Raw genomic sequence first — 21,336 nt, 5'->3', positions numbered from 1 at the left:
ATGCAATCCAGAAAAGCTCTTCTTACTACAAGGGCTTTGTCACTTTCTCCAGTGGCACTGTCCCTCTGCAGAACTTGAGTCTGAAGGCTTTTGCTCTGTTTCAGCCTGTTTCGTGCTCTCTGTCAAAACGGCCAGCAATACCAGCAAGCTCCAAGTGTCACTGTCATCCTCCGCTTCCAGAACAATTTCTCACCTTACAGCACAAGGCAACGAGAGTTCTTATTTAAAGTAACAGCAAGCTCCCAGTTAAGGTTACTTACTGAGCTGAGCAGGCTGTAGGGTGGGAGCTGGCATTTGGACAGCCTTAGATTTAACGTCACACTCCAAGAACTTGTCTTTCACCTGAAATATACAGAATGAATACAGATGTTCTATTGGGTCTCGTAGCAGTCAGCATAACGGCTCATTCATTCAACAACATTTTCCTCCAACACGCATTGAACGCCGTGCCTTCAACATACGGCCGCTATAGCTGTACTATCCCCTTGACTCTTTAAGCCTCTTTCACAACCCTTCCATGCTTCAGGGGGGCTGTGTCAGGGGACCTGAGGGGAAGACCACCTCTTCGCTCCCCGTGTCCCAGAAGTGAGCACCCAGGAGGGACCCCCAAGCCAGAGGACATGGGCACGCTGCCCAGAGGCCAAAGCCCCGCACGGAGCCACCGGGCACCATCGCGGCAGCCGGCACTGCCTCCCGTGAGCCCAGCGCAGAGCCGGAGGGGGCCTGGGCACGGAGCGAGGCCCGGGGCTCTGCCCCCTCTCCGGGTGCCGCAGCGCTGGAGATGCCGCAGCGCCCGCAGAGACCCGCAGCCCCGTTCACGGCGGAAGCGCTGCCGGGCGAGCGCGGGGGGAGCGGGCGGCCCGCACTCCCGCAAGCCACCACGTCTAGAGCGGCCCCGGCCGAGGCCCAGCCCCGCCGGCGGTGACAGCGGCCCCGGGAAGCGCTGCCCCGAGCAGAGCAGAGCTGCCCGGCCGCCGGACCGACCGACCCCCTTCCCTGCGGCAGGGACTGCCGCGACCCCCCGCTGACCCTGCCGCGGCCCCGGACCCCCGGGCCCTCACACGGTGCCGCCGCAGCCACCGCCCGCCCTCCCGCCCGGTGCGCCGGGCATCTCACCCTGCGCACCCGCGGCGCCGCCCGCTGCCCGCTCCGCTCTGCCCCACCGCGCTGCGCCGGACCCGCTACGGGCTGCCCCGCGCCGCCCTGACATCACCGCCCGCCAATGGTGGCCCTGCCCAGTGCGCCGCGCGACTCCCCTATTGGCCAGGCGCGCGTGGCGTCACACCCGGCCCCGCCCCCACGACGAACGTCCCACCCACGCAGCCGTGGGTGAGCGAGGCCCCGCCCCTTCGCAACGCGAAGGTGTGGCCTGGGGTCACGTGCCGCTGAGCCCACATGGAGCTGGCGGTGCGGCCGCCACCCCTCCGTCCGTCCCGTGTCCCTCCCGCCGTCCGCCCGCCGAGTTCAGGGCGCTCCCGACTCTCACCTGGGGCGCGGTGTTGGTGCTTCCTTCTCCCCGCTGTCCGCCCGTTCTCGCTCCGCTGAGCCGGTGGGGTGCGGGGGGCCCGAGGCGCCCTCCCGGGAGGTCTCGTTCTCCCCACCTGGGGACAGGGGGTCACAGGTCAGAGCACGCTCCCCATTCCCCCGGGGTGGCCGAGCAGGGCAGGGGTGCGCTGCCGTCCCACCCACAGAAGGGTCTGGATATACCCCCCCCCCCAGTCCAGGGAAACACTGGGACCGATGCTCAATGCTATGTCCAGCCACGCCGCTCACCTGGGGCAGCTCAGACTGACTCTGAAATAGCAACCCAAGGGCATTTTATTGGTTATAACGTATTCACGAAGCACAGCTTTGGTACATTGTCTTATCCTTTTGGGAACGAGGCAATACAAGCGGTACAGGCTGGCTTTTCAGCCTCGGTGCCAGACTCGAGGGCTTCTCTGAAGTAGTTCAGCAAAGAAAATCAGGAATAGCGTCACCACTTTGCATCTGTTTATGCCAAACTGTCCCACAACAAACACGGACATAAAAAGCAGTAACTCCTGCTGCAGAGGTCAGTGCCTCATTGCTCTGTAAAATTCTGTATTCTTGAATGAAACCAGCTCTTCTGATTCATATTTTCCTTTTATTTCCCTTTTTTTTTTTTTTCTTTTTTGCATGAGTGGAACTTTTGACCAGTTGTTGTTTTTCCTTCCTGCCTTGCCTTTCCTCCCAGGAAACAGTCAACAGCAAGTTATTACCCAGAGTGATTACGTGATCCCCAGCTCCATGCCTTGGAGACAGGTCTTGAGCCAATAACAGCCGCTGTGACACAAGCATGCGTGCGAGGGGAAGAGGGAGGGCAGCGCAGGAACTGCATTCCCCCACAGCTACACCAAGTCAAGTGTGACTAAAGCTGGTGACTTCATTTCTTAAAATAAGGAAACGAAGGTAGTCATGGTCAATGGCAGCAAGAGATCCATTGTGACTGAGATCCCTCTAACGATGTGGGCTGCCCTACTTCATTTCTCTCTGCTCATATAAAAAACTGGGCACAGGGAGCTTCCTTTCCTGAAATACTACTTCTTGTGGAAGAAAAAGGTGAAGGGCACACTTAAAGCAGAGCAGGATATAAAATTATATCAAGCAGCATGAAGATAGCTCAGATAAACCCACTTAGGTTTTCTGACTTTCTCAGGCCCAAAAACCTTTGCAAATGTGACTTCTAAGAAAGTTGAATTTCTGGAGCAGGTGAGCAGAGTGCTGCTTTCACTGTGATAAAGTAACTGGCAAAGTGCTCTGGGTCTTCTACCTATCTGCTGCTAGACAGCCTGCTTGAACCCAGTATTTCAAGTGGTGATGAGCATCTGCAGTCATTTAACTAATTCTCATGACCTCCTGCTGTGACAGCAGCAAAGAGACATCAAGGAAAACTTGAGACAGAGAGAGACAATGTCTTAACTAAAGCAGTTCCAGAGTCAAGCTGGAAGTGGAGTTCCAAATCCTGCCTCCAGTCCTAATCACCATTTTCCTTTGTCCAAATAAACCTCGTCTGCAAGGCTCTCTTTCTGCCTTCATCTTTCCTTCCTGACTTGGAAAATCCGTATCTCCCCTACAGCAACCATTCTTCCCTCACTCCTAAAAACAACGCGCACCAAAATGTGACCTTGTTGATTAACAGCCCGGCCAGCTGCACGCTCAGGAAGTGGAAGCGTGGAGACAAAAGCCGCCTGAGACAAGAAAACAGAAATAGATAAAATCCTCACCAGCAACGCTGACGCGCAGAGATCAGAGAGGCAGAGGATGAAAGGGCAGGAAACGGGTTTCCAATTGCAGGGTAGCAGGTACCAAAGGCAACAAAATACTTGGAAAGGAAAGAGTTGACCACTGAGCTACACTAGATCATGGAATGTTGTGCCATGTGTTCTACAGCAGCCATGTGCTGTTAGCACTACCAAGCTGTCCGGCTCTGGGCAAGCACTCAGCGATGGCCTAGGAGGCTACAATGTGTATTGGGTTTTGCTCTTTTCACAGAAGAGTCCAGCAAAACAGTTTGGCCAAAGCCACTCAAAAACCCAATCTAAAATAGAATTTGGCAGTCAAACCCTTTGCTCTCTGTTCTAGCTCCGCCACTATCTGTCACATCTAAACACTGATCTGAAAGGAGTCCCAGCCACCTTTGACCAAGAATTCTGAGGGAACCTAATTCTTAATCTCTTGTAACCAAGACCCTCAACAGGCAAACTCAAAGACTGAATAGGTTATGGATAATGACTTACCCCTACAGATGTCAGTCCAGAGCAAAAGCAGTTCATGAGGGCAGGCAACAACGTCAGCAGCTGACCCTAATCTGGTCCTGATCTGGGAGAAGAGATGTAGACCATGGAAGTTCTGTTTTACCAGCCTGGAAGCAAACAAAACCATCACCATCCTTTTTCCGAAGGTCCAAATGACTACCGCTCCCAACCGTGTTCATGTGTCACCCACGTGCTGTGCCTGCTGTGACAAACACAGGTCAGACTCAGTCAGGTACATCCCTTAGGCTTTTTGCCACGTGAGAGCAGCTGGCAGAGGGGAGCTGGAAGGTCCTCGCTTCCTGCGTTCCACGAGGCCAGCGGTTCCTGTGGCAGCAGCTGCTGACCCAGTGACAGCAGGGACACCTGTCATGGAGGGACTGAGGACATGCCTCACATTTCTGCTTTGCTCCACATATAAGCTGTGAATTCATTTATATTCAGACATTAGGCCGAAGAAATGACTACCACCACCAGTCTGCTGGACTGGTCAGAGCAGACACTGATATTAAAAAAAAAAAAGTATAAATGAAAATCATCTCAACTCCCCCCTATTTCCTAGTCCATGAAGACTCTCTCACTTCCCAAAATCCCAGATGACAGTGGATTAACCTTTTCTGGTGTCTATGTACAGGTAGGCAGTACTGTGGTAATGACGTGTAAAAATCTAAGTGTACTTGGAAGGACAAAAGTGCTCCTGGACAAATAATAATTACTTTTTCTGAGTACTTATACAGCTTGTCAGGTAGGCTGAACTCAGACCTATGCTGATGCTAGACTAAGATGAGTAGGTGAGCTAGTAAGTTTAAAGGTAGTTTAGATACGCACACACCAGATGTAGTGGCTGCAGTACAGTCAAAATAATTAGAATCTGGAAAAAAACCCACAAACATTCAGGTTTTCTCCTATGGGCTTTCTGGAGGAATTAATATCCCCTCCTCTGGCCACTGGATCAATCTGTGATGGTAATCCACTGCTGCCTTTCTCTAGCCATCTTCACCATACAGAAAATAACCTGGTGTAGCTTTGGTAACTGGACATAGAGCATGCAGAGAGCCTCAGCACTGACACGCAGTCAGCACAGTCACCGAGCAGAGGATTACTGCCATGAACTAGAAGGAACTTTTTTGAGTACTCGGTTAAATAACTGAATGGCATCCAGGTGCCTCCATGTGGTTGCATTTCTAGTGCAAGATCAGACAGTGTTCAAGTGATCCAAGTATTTCCAGGGCTACAGTAAACCATACAATTGTGCTGGATTAGAAATATTAAATTTAAAAATGCATGCAAAGCCCTCTGTGATATGCTACATGACTTGCATGTTGCTTCTCATACCCCACTGCCCAGGCCTTGACCAACTCAGAGGTAAATCCATCAGTGACAAAGAACTCACCCTTTGTCCCCTGCCCCCTGCATTAACCACTCTTCCATGTGGTCATTTTCCTTCCTGCTGAGAACTGACTGCAGCTTCCTCTGGGGCCCACCATCACAGCTCTTAAATCAGCCAGAGCGATCTCTACTGAGTGAAGCAGGTCACTCCCTTCCCCACCATGCTGAGCTCTTTATCTCTGCCGCCCCTGCTACCCTGGGAAGCTGTGGAACCGGAAAGCGGAGCCAAGCCCCCCGCACGGCAACTCGGATGACACACAGCCTTCACTGTGTTGTTCAGTTAAGGAAAACAATTCCCTGGGCAGCACTTCTGCATGCCTCTAGGCCTTGCTGCAGGCACTGAGATATGTTGGCATGCAACTACCAATGCTGTAGTAGACACCTCACAAGTCACGGTGGTACAGTTTCTTTAAATGGTTATTGCGAGAGCCTGAATTTGGGGACTGAAATGGCAAGTCTGTAAAAGTTTCAGCTAACAAGCTCTGCAAGGGAGCTGTGGATGAGGACTGAATGCTTCGGCAAGAATCCATGCAGGGTTCAACCTGACAGCAGCAGGCAGTACTGATGACCACTGAAGGTCAGAATTAAGGGTCACAGGCTGAGCTACAGGTGAGGACTGCCTCTCTCTAATAGCAAAGGATACACAGCCTCCAGATTCCTCAGTGGATGTCTTGATCTATGGCACTGATAAGGCCAGAACTCAGCAGCACGGGCTGAGCTGAGTGGGGAAGCTTTCATAGCACCTGCTTGAGAAAATGGATTTCACCAGGTCCATGAAATGCCAAACAAAATGGCAAAAGAGGAGCCAAGAATATAAGTGTCAAGTGCAAGGCTTGAGGAAACAACTTTGTAAACACCTTGTTCCTGCATTCTCCTCCAGCTCTGTGCCCGAACTCTCCACGGTCACTTGGGGCTGAAAATAAACCAAGCCCTTTTAAATAGAGGCCAGCAACAGAGCTTTCTTTAGAAAATGCAGGTGTGGAATGTGACCTTTTCTCCATCATGTAGCAGGCCTGCATGACCCTAAGTCAGCTGGTCTGCTTGCTAGCAGGCTGCTGTGGCTGGACGACCACAGACCAGTTGCTTTGAGTAACTGTTGTCATAAGAACAGCAGCTTTGTAGACTTGGCTACAAAGAAGAGGGAAAAAGGAAGTTGCTATGGTTATAACACAGGAACATGTTAACACACTGGAATTGGACTAATACAAACAGTGTTCAAAACCCTATTAGGTATGACACCAAGTTATGTGTCTTCAGAGCAGAAAATCAGGCTTTTCCTTCTCTGATGAATCAGAGGTAATTGCGCTACATGCTGAAAGCACAATGACTCATTAAAAAAAAGAATAGCTCACAGAGCTATTAATCTGTGTTTTCATGATGTACTTGGCATTATCAAGTTAACTATTCATACAATGTAAAGTTGTATATGATATTAGCAGAAAAGGCCAGCGCATTATCCTGACGCTATTATTCACAGGATGACACTAAGATTTCACATACCACTGAAGATGAGAGACATTCTCTGAAAACATATCATGAGAGCAGTAAAATGGGGTGGAAAGCAAGCTGTTCTGTTCAGAGAGGTGTGCAGACACCAAATCATTGAGCGACCCCTCAGAACTGCGCCAGATAAGCATGACATGGCAGCTAATATGATAAAGTAAGGAGACTTAAGAATATGGAGGGCAAAGCTGCTGCATGAAAAAAGCACAGAGGATTATCAGAAGTGACTGGAAAAAAATGGGCAGAGGTGGGGAATTTGCTTTTTCACTGTCGGATCCTGCAAGATAGGGTCTGTTTCAAGCACTTCAGTTTAGTGGCTTCAGGTTGCAGTAAAGCTCTGTTGAACATTTACTCAATGCAGAAGCACTGCATGCTTTCAGCACTGGCTGATGAGCAGCACTTAATGAGGCTCCGCAACAAGCTGCATTAGCAAAACCTCATGGCACATATTTGCACAGTACCTGCCAAAACCAACCCTGCCTTCCCAGCACTGTTTGCCCTTCACTTTTCCTTCAGGAGCAAAACAAATCTTCAGATGAACATCCTCTAAAGAAACAATCCTCACTAAAACACAGAGTCATTTTTGGTTGGGGACAGGAGATGACAAAATATAACGGGTGCTTTATGTCTTTAGGACCCATTTGCTATTACAGCAGGCAACAAATCTCCCCTTCCAGTCAAAGTGAAGGCTTTAGAGTCAGTCATCTTTATAGATACTTGACACAGAAAAAACACCCAAAACTTTCCTCCACCTCCCACTCCCGGGGATGTATTTTGTTCTGTGCTGTACTCTGACACACGGCTTTTGCTGTGTCTGCAACAGGAGTTTGCAAGAGGAATGACACCTTCACAAAAGAGCCATAGACATGTGGCTAAACAAATTAATGACGTTAGGGCACACAGACAAAATGCAATAAACCGTAAAAGATGCAAGCTATTTACTACCTAATAATGCATAAACAGAGTTAGCTAATTTTGTATAGAAAGGGGAGCACCAGGGATGGTGCAAAGATAAAAGCAGGCTGGAAAATATGTGGATTTGTTTTGATGGAAGCTTTATGACTTGCTCTAGTGTAGAATCAGGTGTGGAAATGACTTCATTGCAATTATACAGTTACATAAAAAGACTAAATAATAATCAGAAAAGACTCTGCATTCCTTGTTTTATTAGATGAAAATGCCGAGCTGGTTTCAATTATTTAGTGGACTGATACAGTTTTAGCCCACTGGCTATACTGATAAGATCAGACTGCAAATAAATAGACAACGGTGAACAGAAAGAACAGGAATCACAGTTCCATCACTGTTTTTCAGGATATGTTTCAGGGTACTTCCTGTACATTCCAGTACATTTTACAATATGAATTTGGAGCAGAACAACCACTCATTCCAGTGTCTAATTCAAACTCTGAAAGAGACACACACATCTCTGCAACAGTGCAACAGGAGTTGCACTAGTACCTACAGCAGAGTCTGCAAGTCAGTACAACAAAGCAGTTTTCACCCAGTCTTTACTGTGGCTAACATCTGGTTCTTAATTCTTTGTTTAATTAATAATAGTAACTCCAGCTAAAGAGAATATCAAGGCCAAAAGAATGCTTAACCCTTTAGAGCTAACGAAGTGTTGTGGTTTAACCCCAGCCAGCAGCTCAGCCCCACGCGGCCACTCGCTCACTCCCATCTGGTGGGATGGGGGAGAGAATTGGAAGAATAAAAGTGAGAAAATTCGTGGGTGGAGATGAAGACAGTTTAATAGGTAAAGCAAAAGCCGTGCACGCAAGCAAAGCAAAACAAGGAATTCATTCCCTGCTTCCCATCGGCAGGCAGGTGTTCGGCCGTCCCCAGGAAAGCAGGGCTCCGTCACGCACAACGGTGACTTGGGAAGACAAATGCCATCACTCTGAACGTCCCCCCTCTTCCTCCTCCTTCCCCCAGCTTGATACGCTGAGCATGATGCCATACAGTATGGAATGTCCCTTTGGTCCATTGGGGTCAGCTGTCCCGGCTGTGTCCCCTAACTTCTTGTGCACCCCTAGCTACTCACTGGTGGGGGAGCGCGAGAAGCAGAACAGCCCTTGACTCTGTGTAAGCACTGCTCAGCAGTAACGAAAACATCCCTGTGGTATCAACACTGTTTCCAACATAAATCCAAAACACAGCAGTGAAAAAAATGAACTCTATCCCAGCCAAAACCAGAACACAAAGACAGGCATGCTAGTGCAAGAAGCGCAAGATGAAGTAGAGTCAGCATCAATGGCCTGTCTACACCAGGATTCCCACAGAGCTGACTCAACAGAAGTGCTGCAGCAAAGTGAAAACTGCTTGCATAGGCAGTGAGGCACAAAGAGTCTCTGCTCCCACTGAACGGGAAGAAGCTGAAGGGCTTCACTATCTTTCACAATCAAGTTCTCAGAGGAACAGAAGAGAAACAAACACTACAGAAACTGATTCAGTGAAAAGAGAATATATATGAGCAGACAATACTGATTTAGTTTCCTATTCAAAGCTGTAATTCCTCGTTCTGACACCCAGCTACAGAACATATCCTGGGCCTTACCGAAGGGTGAGAGAATAAAACCAAAAACCAAACCTCACTGAAAAGACAGGAAGAAAAGTTTTCAGCTCTCAGATCAGGGCAACATCAATTAAAGCAACATAGCTAGAACTTCTGGAGCTCAGTATTTTAAAACAGAGTCAGAAATCAGTGCATACATGCATGGGAGAACTTAGCAGTCTCAAGTTAACACTGACACTGGGTGAGAGCACCCTTGATGCTGGTTGACATGCTGGGGAAGAAGCCCACACCAAGCAGCAGTGCTACAAACTCTTTGCATAACTCTATCAATTACATGAAACCTACACCATGCCACAAACCTTTCATGTGAGCTTTTGACAGACACATCATTTGTGAAAAATCAATTAACTGTATAAAACGAGTTTGTCAAAAGCACACATAGGAGTAATCACCTCTTTTACTGATAGATGAGTGACTGCTGATTATAGCTTAGATTTTTAAGTGACTACCAATTTCAGAGGCTTAAAGAAAGCGCTGAAAAAAATAATTCCATCAGATTAATGGCTGCATGTCAGACCAGGGAGGAACAGAGATCAGGGTTCTTTGTTGTGTTTTGTCCAGGTTCTTATCGCTTTCTGGCAAACTGTACATTTGCCTAAAGCAGCAACCAGCAGTTTTTTCCATCTGTATGCAAATCCCAACATGCAAAAACCAAACTCCAGACATAGCTCAGTACACAACACACAACTGCATCTCATGGCCCAGACCCCTGCCACCTCAGAGTCCACCTTAGTAGCTGCTCTTCTCAGGTGTGTTTCTCACAGCTCATGGGAGTTTGCGTGAGGCTCCGGAAGCTTGTCGGTATCACAGTTCTTAATCAGCTGAAAGAGGAACTCGACCTGCTTCTCGTAATTCTCAACTGAGATTCTCTCATTCAACCCATGGATCCTGGTAGAAAGAGGAGAATGTTTTTCATTCTAGTGTGTATTTGTGACCCACCTGCATATACCCAGCACCCTATTTGCCTGTTCACTTCATAAAACACACAACATAAAAATACAGCAATATACACCAAATACTGCCCTGTAACTGCAATGTTTGTTCCTCAGGCCAACCAAACTTACTGATTCTAAGGCTCAGAGCACAACTAAGTCCATGGTGTACGTGGGAACAAAAAAACCCAAAACCCAAACAGTATTCTAGCTCTCTGGTCATTTCTTGGCCATTTATGTCACTGTCCTGTACAGCTATGAGAGCACTCTATTCCTGTATCATCTGCACCTCAATAAAACAAAAAATCTAGTACAAGCTAAATAAAGAAACAATCCTTTGCATGATGATGTTCTTTGTTATCACTTCATCCCAGGAAACCTAGCTTCCAGCTTTAAGGAGCAAATAAATTCAGAGTGGCATGCGTCCAAACATACAGAGGAATTTCTTAAACAAGGCCAACTAACAGAACACCTTTCACACTGCTGCACTATATACGGGATCCACTCAGCTTCACAGCATTGCTGTACTACCAAATGGGACACCTAAATGAGGTCTGGTCTGCATATGAAGTAAAGAAAAGTAAGGGCTAACACTCTCCCAGTGTAATTACCAACCCCTATTTGTGCAGCACCCAAATCTGCAGGAAATGGGTGGCCTAACAGAACGTGAGGCAACACCACCACCACGCCAAGGTACACAAGGTTGGGTTTCCTTCTTCTGCCTAATGCATATCGATTTTCTCTTTCAGTAGTCTCCACCCCAAACAGCTGCATGCATGCAGACAGAATACAGTACCTGGGAAGATCGTCTGATTTCAAGAGCAATGGGTTAAATCGATAAATGGCATTTGTGACGTTAGTGAAATGCCTGCTGTCTGTGTTTCCAATACATGTGCCTGGAAAACAAACCTCAGGTTTACTTTGCACGAGAGCAGCAATTTAATGACCACACTTTTCCCAGGAGAAAGGAAAAGCAAATGATAACAGTTCTATATGACCCCTTGCCACACCAAAAGCAAAATCGCTGGAAACAGTTTATTGGTACATCCTGGAAGAACATTCTCTCCTTCATGAGCAGAAGGAACTGAACATACAATCAATCATTCTAAGAACAGCCATGATAATCAGCCTTCACAAAAGTTTAAGCTTCAAACTGCAGTCCAACAAACAGTACAGAACTAGGAAGGAGCTGCAAGAAAGGGAAGGGGCTGGGATCATAAGGAACAATACAGAAAAGCAGGAATGGCTTTGCCAGCTATGAAAACAATAAAAGAAGAGCTAAAGCAAGAAGACCTCCTACTCTCCCTCACAATTCCTTTCTTCCTTGAAGAGATTCCTTTGTATGCAGAGTGTCAAATTCAAGTCTCATTGTTTCTGTCAGTTTCCTGTTTGCTTTTTTACTTCCACTACTAAAAACAACATTAAAACTTTGAAAACATAAAGAGGGGAGCCAATAAAAAGAGGAAAACCCAGCTGTTTCCAGCAGTTAACAGCTGGAGTGGAGAAATACACAGAAAATGGAAACAAGTCAATATTGGGGATGGGGGCGAGAAAAGCAGGGCGGAAGCTGGAGAGGAAACAATAATCATCACATGCTTGCTGTTACCTGGGACTACGCTGTCAACATCTGGGAATGTATCCAGAACGGTTCTTTGAAAAATATGGACTCCAAATGTCTGGTCATCCCAAGGACTGATGGGGAGTGGGTCAAAGGCCTCTACTACATCTATCTTCACTCTGTCATCAGCAACAGTGTTTCTAACTATCTCTAGCACCTATGGGCAAAACACAGAGATTAAATAAGCAGAAGAAATGAGAGAGCATCCATTCTAGATGTCAGCAAATGTTCCACTTTCCAGGAAACATTTGTCCATGAACTGCCAATTGTGGCTGCAAATACAGATGCGTATTCCACGTGGCAGTCTCTCTTCCTCTTATTCAGTGGACGGCTGACACTTAAGCTAATCCTTCCCCCCAGTGCAATCAGATGCACGTCACTGTCTCAGGGTATTCCTGAACTGCTTCACTCTGAAAGGCAGGTGGTCAGCCTGCTGCTGCTTGGTAGTTGGGTCATCCAAGCAAACCATCCAGAAAAAGCTTCCAGAAGGATAAACTTTCAGAGCAATTCCCAAATCTTCCCCTTCCTCCGCTTTTATGAATACAGGGAGAGACAAGAAGAGTGTTCCTATAGAACAGATTTGCTGCCACAAATGGCCAAGTGTCGCCCTGCTCAGAAAGGGATGGAGAACAGCCCCGCGTCCGGGGGGACGGCAAGTACCTCGGTGGCCTTCTCTGCAGAGTGGATCCGGAAGTTCACGGTTGCTTTTGCAGAAGATGGGATGACATTTATCTAGAAAAAAGGAAGAGCCAAAACTTAAAAGGAAGTTAAAAACAGATTAAAATGCCAACTGCAAACTCAGAAACTGCTCAAACAATTACAGGCCTCAGACTAATTCTTCACTGTTTCCACGAAGTGCAATATCTCTTTCTGTACTCTGTGTTAAAACACTGTAAATCTCACCTATAATGCAGATAATGACACAAAGAAATATTAATCGATTCAACAAAAATGAAGTTAGTTGTTATATAGAAATTTTCCTCTTGAGATATGCCCTCTCCCTTCAGAAACTTTGTATTTAGAAATTCTGAAAGTTTATGTTGTTTTTAAAGCAGTATTTTTACCTCACTCTCATATTACTTTTCCCCACATATGAGACATGTAAGTCACTTAATAAATGATGTTACTGAAGACACACAACTCTTTTTTCATTTAACAAAATTATAAATATTCATTCTGTAGAAAAGAAGGCACAATCTTTAGGGAAAAAAAAAAACCCCAAGACACCCGGGTGTCACTTCTCTGCTGGCCACTCAGTGTCACTGTTCAGCCACTGGATCTTGTTTTCTTGTCCAGTGATGCTTTTCAGTAACAGATTTTTTTCAGGGACACACCAAACAGCCTGTTTCTTTTCCAGAGCTACAGTATTTTCGGATAGCTACACCTCCTTATCAGGGCAAGATCTGGCTGTAGCTGCCAGAACCTGTTATCTCTCAGTCCAAGGTGCACACTAACCCTACTTGAATGAAGGTAAATGCCAGACCCATGCTCACAAACACAAGACCCCACCTGGGTGAGGGAAGCATTTATGACTGTGGCAGTTTCAAATACTGTCATCGATACTTTGTATGATTACACAGAAAATACTCTTTCCTGTCCATCCTAAAATATAAACAATCTTAACAGTGGTTTAGAGAGATCAGATATTTCTGAAAGGAAGTAATTTCCACCTGTAGCTAAATCCTAGCCACATCTAAAGTAAAAATGAGACTGGTGGTGACACCACACGGGGTCTAAGACCAGGGCCCAAATTGATCTTGTAACTGGATATAAATAGGTGGAAACCAAATGTCCTAATTGTCTCATGGCTCTACACAGAGAAAAATCAAACTGAAGCTACCTTGATTCCTGAGTTAAACATCGTGACTGCTGTAGTAGTCCGAATCAAGGCATTGGTAGAAGGTTTCGAGGCAAGAACTCTTACAAAAAAAAAAAAATTTGAAGAAGTTTAGTATCGATAAAACATAAGCACCACAATTACACAGGCAATAAGCTGAATGATGGCCTGTTCAGTTAACAAAGTGGTCATTAGCAGTAAGGCGCTGACATTGTCTAAACTATGAAATAGCTTAACTGGTATAACTGATTTCCTGGGAAGACGAGAAATGGCTAGTGGTCTTCATCTTTTACGGGTGAGAGGCTGGGAATGGTCATCAAGGATGTATTTTCTTACCTGCTGACAACAGGTGAAAACAGCCATAGATTGCTCATGATGAGATTGAGAGGAAAACTGAACTAAGGGGAAGAAACAAAACCACAAATCAGGAAGTTTCTTGTTTTCAAGAAGACAGTGTAGTCACTTGGCTATGGCTGAAGTAATTCCAGCAGAAACAATTATCTGGGAGAAAGGCCAGCTTAAGTCCTGTCCAGAAACTACGTAACTATGCTCTAAATTTATATGCTGGGTTATTCTTCACTTATTAATATGAAAATCTGAGAATGAAATCATAGCTCTTTCCTCACCTCTGATGCAAGGTGCTCTATAGTCATGAGTTCTGGCCCATGGCCAAACAGATTGCGCAAGGGATTCTGCTCCAGTCTACGGCAAAGCAAATCAAGATTTGAAATTGAAAAAAAAATCTCTGACTATTATTGCTCCAGAAGGTTGACAGGAATTTGATTTCTGAAAGGTATCCATGTATTTGAGATGCAATCACACTTTCCTCTCCTGGTAAGTAAATCTGCGAGCACAGCTCCACGACAGATTTCTGAGCATTCCGGTCACATGCAAAGACTTTCTTCAAAGAACAGCTGAAAAAATCCAAAAGCCTGACTCTTATAAAGAATACATGGAAATCTAGAAAAATATCACACCAAATTCCATCATATCTGGGCACATTAAGTTTTTCTAAAATACGTATTTATTAGCCAATTTGATATCTACGCAGACATGTAAAGAGATGATTTACCCAGTCATGTTCTGACTTCACACCATGTTTACTGGCTTGGATAATTACCAGATAGAGGTAGCAGGTATGTGCAAAAATAAATTCCAGAGAAATTCTGCAACCCACACAAAGCAATCTCTATTGCTACAGAGTAAACGATGGTAGACATCATGATGCAGCAATTGTCTTGATTTTAAAGAACCAACTGACACTAGGAACAGTTGAAGTGAAAAGACACTCCAGACACTTGGCGACTGTCCTTTTGCTGGGGATTGCATTTCTGCCCTTCACAGTGAGCTACAAACTTCAGTTTCAAATATACAAGGGGGATTTGTAAAATACTCTAAATACAAATATTAAAAAAAAGAAAGTCACATATCAGTGACTCAGGAGTCCGTTTGACTGTCTTTGATGTTATATATGACAGGGAAGCTCTCACCTGGACATCGCTGCTGCAAGAATGCCAATACTTGTCTCCTTAGGAGGAAAGGATGAATGTCCTGGATCTTTTTCCACAGTGAAGTTCAGTGTTATTGAACCCTTTTCTGTGATAGCAATTCTGGTCAATGATAAACAAATAAATGATTAATGCAACTCCAAACACACATGCGCAGACAATAGGTAAAAAGAACTACTCTGCATATTTTTAGTATCATAAAACACCAAAGCAGCAGCAACAGCAAATCTTTATGCGTTGGAGGACTGATGTCTTGGCTGCTTCTCCAGTGAGCAGGCTCTACAGCATACAATTAACGTGCACTAGGTGGAACATTCTGCTTTTGTCAGCACAGCTGTGATGGACAGCAAGCAAATGCTGAAGGTCCTTTGCTTGCACTTTGTGCCACTGCTGTAACTTTAGCAACACCACCACCACCCCCCCCACCAAAATAATGTATTTTATTGACATTAGCAAGGTCATTCCTCACAAAATAATTATTGAAAATGGATCACTTTCACCATGGTCAATTGTGTTCTCTTACTTACACAGCTACAGGCTTCTTCACTCCCGCAATGATGCCATCTAGTATTGCGCTTCCCTCATCTAGTAAGAAGGAGAGTTTCACTCCTCTGGCTTCCAGGAGAGCTGCAATCTTCATTGCTCCCTTCCGACCAAACACCTGTGAGAATCCAGTCAGAAGAACTGGTCAGATTCAGCCACACCATTAGGAAGAATACTGGAAAACATCCAGCTGTTGACAATGACCAGTGCTACAATGCAAAGAATGCAAGAAATCCCCTAATGAACAGCTCTGGAGCAAATTGTCAATAAAAGACAGTCAATAAAATTCATTGGAGATTGTTAACGGCCTAGCAGCAGATGAATTTATATGCGCATTGAGGAACGCTCTCATTCCTGAGTCACTGAGTGTTGCTTTGAATCCTACCAGTTCTTGGACACAGCGCTATCTCAGAGCTATAAATCCACAGATTAATTAGTCATTTTAAAGAGATACTAATTTTAACTATTAACAATTCTTTGTCTTTATATTTTGAAAATGAATAAACAAAACCACCTCATCTGCCTCTTTGTACCATTTACTAGAGGGCATACCCACAACAGAAGTGGAACATTTTTGATAACTCTTCCTGATCATTTGGAACAACCATGTAAATCTTAGCCCAGCTTTTCATGTGTCATATATACTCCCAAATGTGATGCCTGCTGCACCTTCCATGCAGAAAAGAATTTGAAATAACACTCTACTGTTTTCTTTTCACTTTGCTGATCACACCAAACCCTTTGTCAATGTCACTTAAAGTCAAACAATCAATATATAGCTATGACCACATGCCTGACACACTATCTACCTGCATAACCAAGAAAAACAGGAAAGACTTTCTAGCTAAACAATGTGTAAAAATTAAGCCTTGTTATACATAGATGAACAATGCAAACAACTCGTTATTTTGATGAAACGAAAGAAAATACCTCTTCATCATGTCCAATGCCAACATAAAAAGATCTGCGAGGTCTGTAATTTCTTCTCAGCAGAAATTCTAGAGCTTGAAGAATACCCTGCAGAAAAAAAAAGCAGAATGTATTGTTCTATTCTTCTGTGTTAGTAAGGAGAATAACTGTAAAATAAAGCAATGTAATGTAAAATAAATAGGATGCATTCACAGCCCTTAAGGAGACTTTGTCCCATTCACAGTTAAACTTTTATTTCTACAACTCCGACTGATGATACTCATATTCTCTGGAAAACACACTGTGATATTTTTGATCAATAATGCTTAAGACTTAGTGTGCTACACAGTGTCAGTGTACATACACAACATACAGTGTAGGCTTGTTCGTGCTACTGATGAAGTCAGTGACAAACCGCACAGAAAGCATGACAGAGTTATAATTATCCAAGGAATTCACTGTTCCTTTAAACTGCCTATCCTACACAGTTTGGCTCTGAATGGAGCTACCAAATCCATTTATTTTCATGAGCAGTATATTTTGTACAAAAAAGTGCTAAGATGACAGAAACAGAAGAACAAGAAACTTAGTCTGAAGAATGAGAAATGAAATCTACCATTTGCTATATTATTCCATCTCACCTGTTTTTTTTCTATTTAATCCACTTAATTTTTTACATTTCAGCAGGAATTATATCACCTCTACCTTGTCAGCACCCACTTTTACCACATTCACTGAAATTTTTGATTTTTATTGTCCATTTGTGGAGTTACTTGTGCAGTTCACAGTAGAAGGAAGCACCAAAACAAAGTTTTAAGTTGCGAGGCTTTGAAACTGATGATTAAACAACTTGAAACTTTCTAGTAGTATGGCCTATGCCATAATAAGCAGCCACAGCATCTGTGACATTTGTTTGTTAAACGTCTGTTTAAATTTAAATACAGGGCTGTCACAGAAGTAATCTTTGCAAGCCACAAAGGACTGTTTTCCTTATTAATTTTTCCATCAACCTTTTCCCAAATGAGAAATCCTTCACAGATCAATCTTTTTTTGTACTTCATTCCTCCCAAATGTACTTAGTACAACAGCTCTTTGTTCTGCCACAGACTAGATAAAAGATACAAGGTTAGTTGACTATAATATTAAATAAACATTGTTTATTTTGAAACTCAAGCCTTTTCAAAGGGCCAAGTTTGCCTTTGAATGCCCATATGACACCTGGGAAATAGTAAAAGGTCTATCCCTGATTTCAAACACAGCATTTGGCATATAATTTCATTATGGCATTTAACCAAATTATCTGCATCTGTGAATATGTTTTTCTGTATCTTCTAAGAGCTTTAACTCTGCTTTCTTCAGTAATAAAACACCACTCCATCTCTAGGAAAAGCTGGAAGAAAACTGCAGGGCTTAGAAATTTATCACTAACACCCTGCATTTAAAGAGGGGCAAGAGAGATAATATAGCAAGCTTCAAGAGAATAGATTCCTCCAATCTGCCTTTTTCAGGCTTTGTATCTCTCTGACATGATATTACCAAGACGACGTACTATGGCAGAGTTTTTGTTATCCAGCGTTCCTCGTCCATAGATGAAACCTTCATGCTCTGCAGCTGAGAAAGGAGGGAAATCCCAGCCCTCTGGAGGAGCAGGCACAACATCCATGTGTGCAAGCAGCATATAGGGCATCATTTCAGGGTTAGAACCCTGAACAGTAAACAGATGGCTGTATTTCCCAACAATTTCGTGCTGAATGAACTTTGAAGAAAATACAGCCGGGAAGACTGTTAAGAAAAATATTAAACACACATGAAAAAGAAAAATTAACAATAATGTCCGATTTTATCATTATATACTCCACAGAGCAGTCATCTATTTAGCCTCAAGGGAAGCACTATAAATAAGACTGCCCACAACAAATTTGCTTCAGGAAGCAGATTTGCAGCTTCGCTCTCACGCTTCTACCAATCCACCTCACTTTGTATTTAAGACCTTCCTAAGCAAAACCAGGAACTGCTGTTCACCAGTGCTGCAGCTGTTTTGCAGGTACCAATGATGGGACTGCCAAAAAAGTAGGCTGAAGCAGGGGTAGTCTTCCTCTTTACCCCCCCCCCCCCCTTTTTTTTTTTAATGGCAAGGTCATCTAACCATCTCAAGGCCCAAAAACCACCATTGCAAAAAGACATTTGAACCTTCTCTGTTCTAGCTTTGGCCGTTGCTACACCAAAGTACACTGTTGCAGAGGTGACTTATGTATGTCACTTTTGCCAGTTCTTTCCTGAGGAAAAGCAAACTAAAAATCTGCTCCATTATATTCAAGAGCCATATATATTCTCTTCAATTTGTTTATGAAAATAAAATTGAGCAGCAGAGATCGCTAAGAATGAAAGGTTAGTACCTTCCTGAATGTAGTTCCCAAATTCTGCCATGGCAGTTGTATTCAAGTCCTCCGGAGATATGGAAACCGTTGGGATTTTAATAGCACCTTTAATAAAATACAAAATAGAAATCATTCAACACTGAAATAAGTCAAAGAATACTTGAATTGCATTTCAAAAGGGAAAGTAATATTTATGTTCCTGAATATTTTTCAGGTTTTAAAGATTATTTCACAGGACAGTAAGAGCTGCCACAATGAAAAAGACTGATGTACCTCAGCCGAGCTGCACACATGCAGCACACCCGTATTTCCTTCCAGTTTCAGCCAAGGTATTTCTCTAGATACTTCAACTCTGTTTTTCATCCTGAAGTGTTGAATGATATTGTTAGAAATGCTACTGCCCAGAAGCAGCTGCATTTTGCTCAGGTGAACTGATTCCTGAGAGTCATAAACTATTCGGGCAGCTAAGCAGGTAGCTCAGTTGGGAGTTCAAGGTTCTTTTCCAATAGTAAGTCAGGTTGTGATGGCAAGACTCTTACAGCACCTCCCTCATACTGCTCCAACCCTTAACGATATATAAACGCACAGGTGTCTGTTGCTCCTTCTAGTCTGCTCTGTCTTTTAAACAGGGTCAGACAAGGCTGCTCTCCAACATCGAGTCACTGTTGTGCAAAACATGGGTGCAACTTAGTCCCAACCACCGCTGCCTTTCCTAAGAGCATCTGTCAAGTAGGTTACAGATTCTTTTAAAGGTTGTGTTATTCAAGAAGAAACACAGAATAAAGTATCTCTCATATCCCTGCATTTTCCCATTCAAAAGTACGTAAACAGAATTTGCTAGGCAATAAATCTTCCAAACGAACAACATGTGAGATTTACAGAACCCAACCCCTACTTGAACAGTCACGGACTATCGCTTCATGCCAGACTGTGGTTTCCTGCAAACTGCCAACCCTCATGAGATCTAAATAACCTCAAAGTCCTCTGCAGAAGACACAACACACCCTGACTTGGTATGGACAGGCTGTCTGCAGCCAAGTGGCGTGCAAGATTTCAGCCAGCAATAAAGGAAAGAAAAAAACCCCCAAAACCAGCAGGAATTTATCCAGTGGACAAAGAGGTGCCCAGCAAATGCAGTCATGGGGTGCCTGGAGCATTCTGCATGTACGAGAGGAAACAGTGAAGAGAGTCAGCGCGGGATGAAAGCTGGCTTCAGGAGAACAAGCAACCGGCTCCTCCAAGGGGGAAAGCACCCGAGGAAGCGTCCTTCCTCACTGCTGCCCCGCTCCCACCCGTGCCCCGTGGCCGGCCCTCGACGCCAACCTCTCTCCCTGCGAAGAGGGCTGCCACGGCCGCAGGGCGAGCTCGGGACGCCCCAGCCGCGACGCCGGGGAAACAGAGGGCCGGCAACAACCCCCGACGCGGGGCTGGAGGGGGGCACACCGGCTGTAGGCCCGCGGGAAGGCCCGGTGGGCCGGGAGGGTGGGGCCAGCCGGGGCGGCCCGCCGGGCCCCCTCACCTCGCAGCGCCTCCTTGAGCTCCAGCCTCTCGCCGGCACTGAAGGCGGCGGTACCGCCGCGCCGCGCCCACAGCCGCGGGATCGCCGGGGCGCGCAGGACGTAGGCGCGGAGCAGCACGGCGGCCACCACGGCCAGCAGCGCCGCGCACAGCCCCAGGCCCGCGGCCCACGCCGCCACCCGCCGCAACCTGCTCCCGCCCGCCATCCCCGGCGGACTTCGGCCGCCCCGCTGAGGAGCGGACGGGCGTGGCCGAACGCCAATCGTCACGCACCCGCCCGAGAGGGCGGCCAATGGGCGCCTTGGACACGCCCTCCCCGCGAGTGCTCCTGGGAGTTGTAGTTCCGCGCCGCGCCACATCGGAAATGGCGGTTCGGTTCTCTCTTCCCTCCGTGAAATCGCGTATTTCTTACCTCGAGGTGACGTTTAGGAGCCGTGGCGAGCGGTGTCTGGTACCCGCAGCAGCAAGCACTAATGGCAATGTCCCCTCACCCTGGCTTGGGCCGTGCCTGGAGCCCACTGGCAGGCCGAGGGCACTGGGGCTCCGGGTGCTGCTGCCAAGCTGACGGGGTGCGTGGGGGGAAGAGGGGTGTCCGTGGGGGGAAAAGGGGTGTCCGTGGGGAATAACCACCCCCAGGGTCAGTGGGGCCACGGGCCAGGCAGGAGGATGGCAGCCAGCAAGGACCAGGGTGAAGGACGGGCCCGAGTCAGGCACAGTGGTGTGCCCTGGGGGGTGGCTTTAAATCCGCCTGGTTTTCAAAACTTGTTACTTCTCGCTTGGTTTCAGCAGGGAGCGCGATGGAAAAATTGTTCTTCCCCTGTTTACAGCTGTCTTGTACTGAATGGGAAGATTT

At 45.8% G+C, this 21,336-nt stretch overlaps 1 protein-coding gene across 5 annotated transcripts; it reads right to left on the bottom strand.

Annotated features, from left to right (window-relative positions):
• Positions 1–1,550: 1,550 nt before the first annotated feature.
• Positions 1,551–20,737, bottom strand: PM20D1 (peptidase M20 domain containing 1). 5 transcript variants are annotated; one of them, XR_008574140.1, is made up of 15 exons: positions 20,485–20,737; positions 18,984–19,070; positions 18,137–18,369; positions 16,609–16,695; positions 15,663–15,796; positions 15,118–15,237; positions 14,254–14,329; positions 13,964–14,025; positions 13,631–13,709; positions 12,451–12,522; positions 11,779–11,947; positions 10,969–11,068; positions 9,969–10,128; positions 3,759–3,840; positions 1,551–1,601 (listed from the first exon to the last, which is right to left on the bottom strand). XR_008574140.1 is itself a non-coding variant. In XM_054803624.1 (14 exons), the coding sequence occupies exons 1-13, from the start codon at positions 20,687–20,689 to the stop codon at positions 9,999–10,001; spliced, it is 1,554 nt and encodes a 517-aa protein (XP_054659599.1). In that variant the 5' UTR covers positions 20,690–20,737; the 3' UTR covers positions 3,767–3,883; positions 9,969–9,998. The 5 variants fall into 5 exon arrangements, 3 of the variants coding, with proteins under 3 accessions (XP_054659599.1, XP_054659601.1, XP_054659600.1); XR_008574142.1 differs by lacking the exons at positions 1,551–1,601; positions 3,759–3,840 and adding exons at positions 3,895–5,429; positions 5,806–5,905; XM_054803624.1 differs by lacking the exon at positions 1,551–1,601 and having other exon boundaries at positions 3,767–3,883.
• Between the last annotated feature and the right edge of the window lie 599 nt (positions 20,738–21,336).

This window comes from Grus americana, chromosome 25 (genome assembly GCF_028858705.1).
Source record: "Grus americana isolate bGruAme1 chromosome 25, bGruAme1.mat, whole genome shotgun sequence".
Taxonomy (NCBI): domain Eukaryota; kingdom Metazoa; phylum Chordata; class Aves; order Gruiformes; family Gruidae; genus Grus; species Grus americana.
This window is presented reverse-complemented; position numbering and strand designations above follow the sequence as displayed.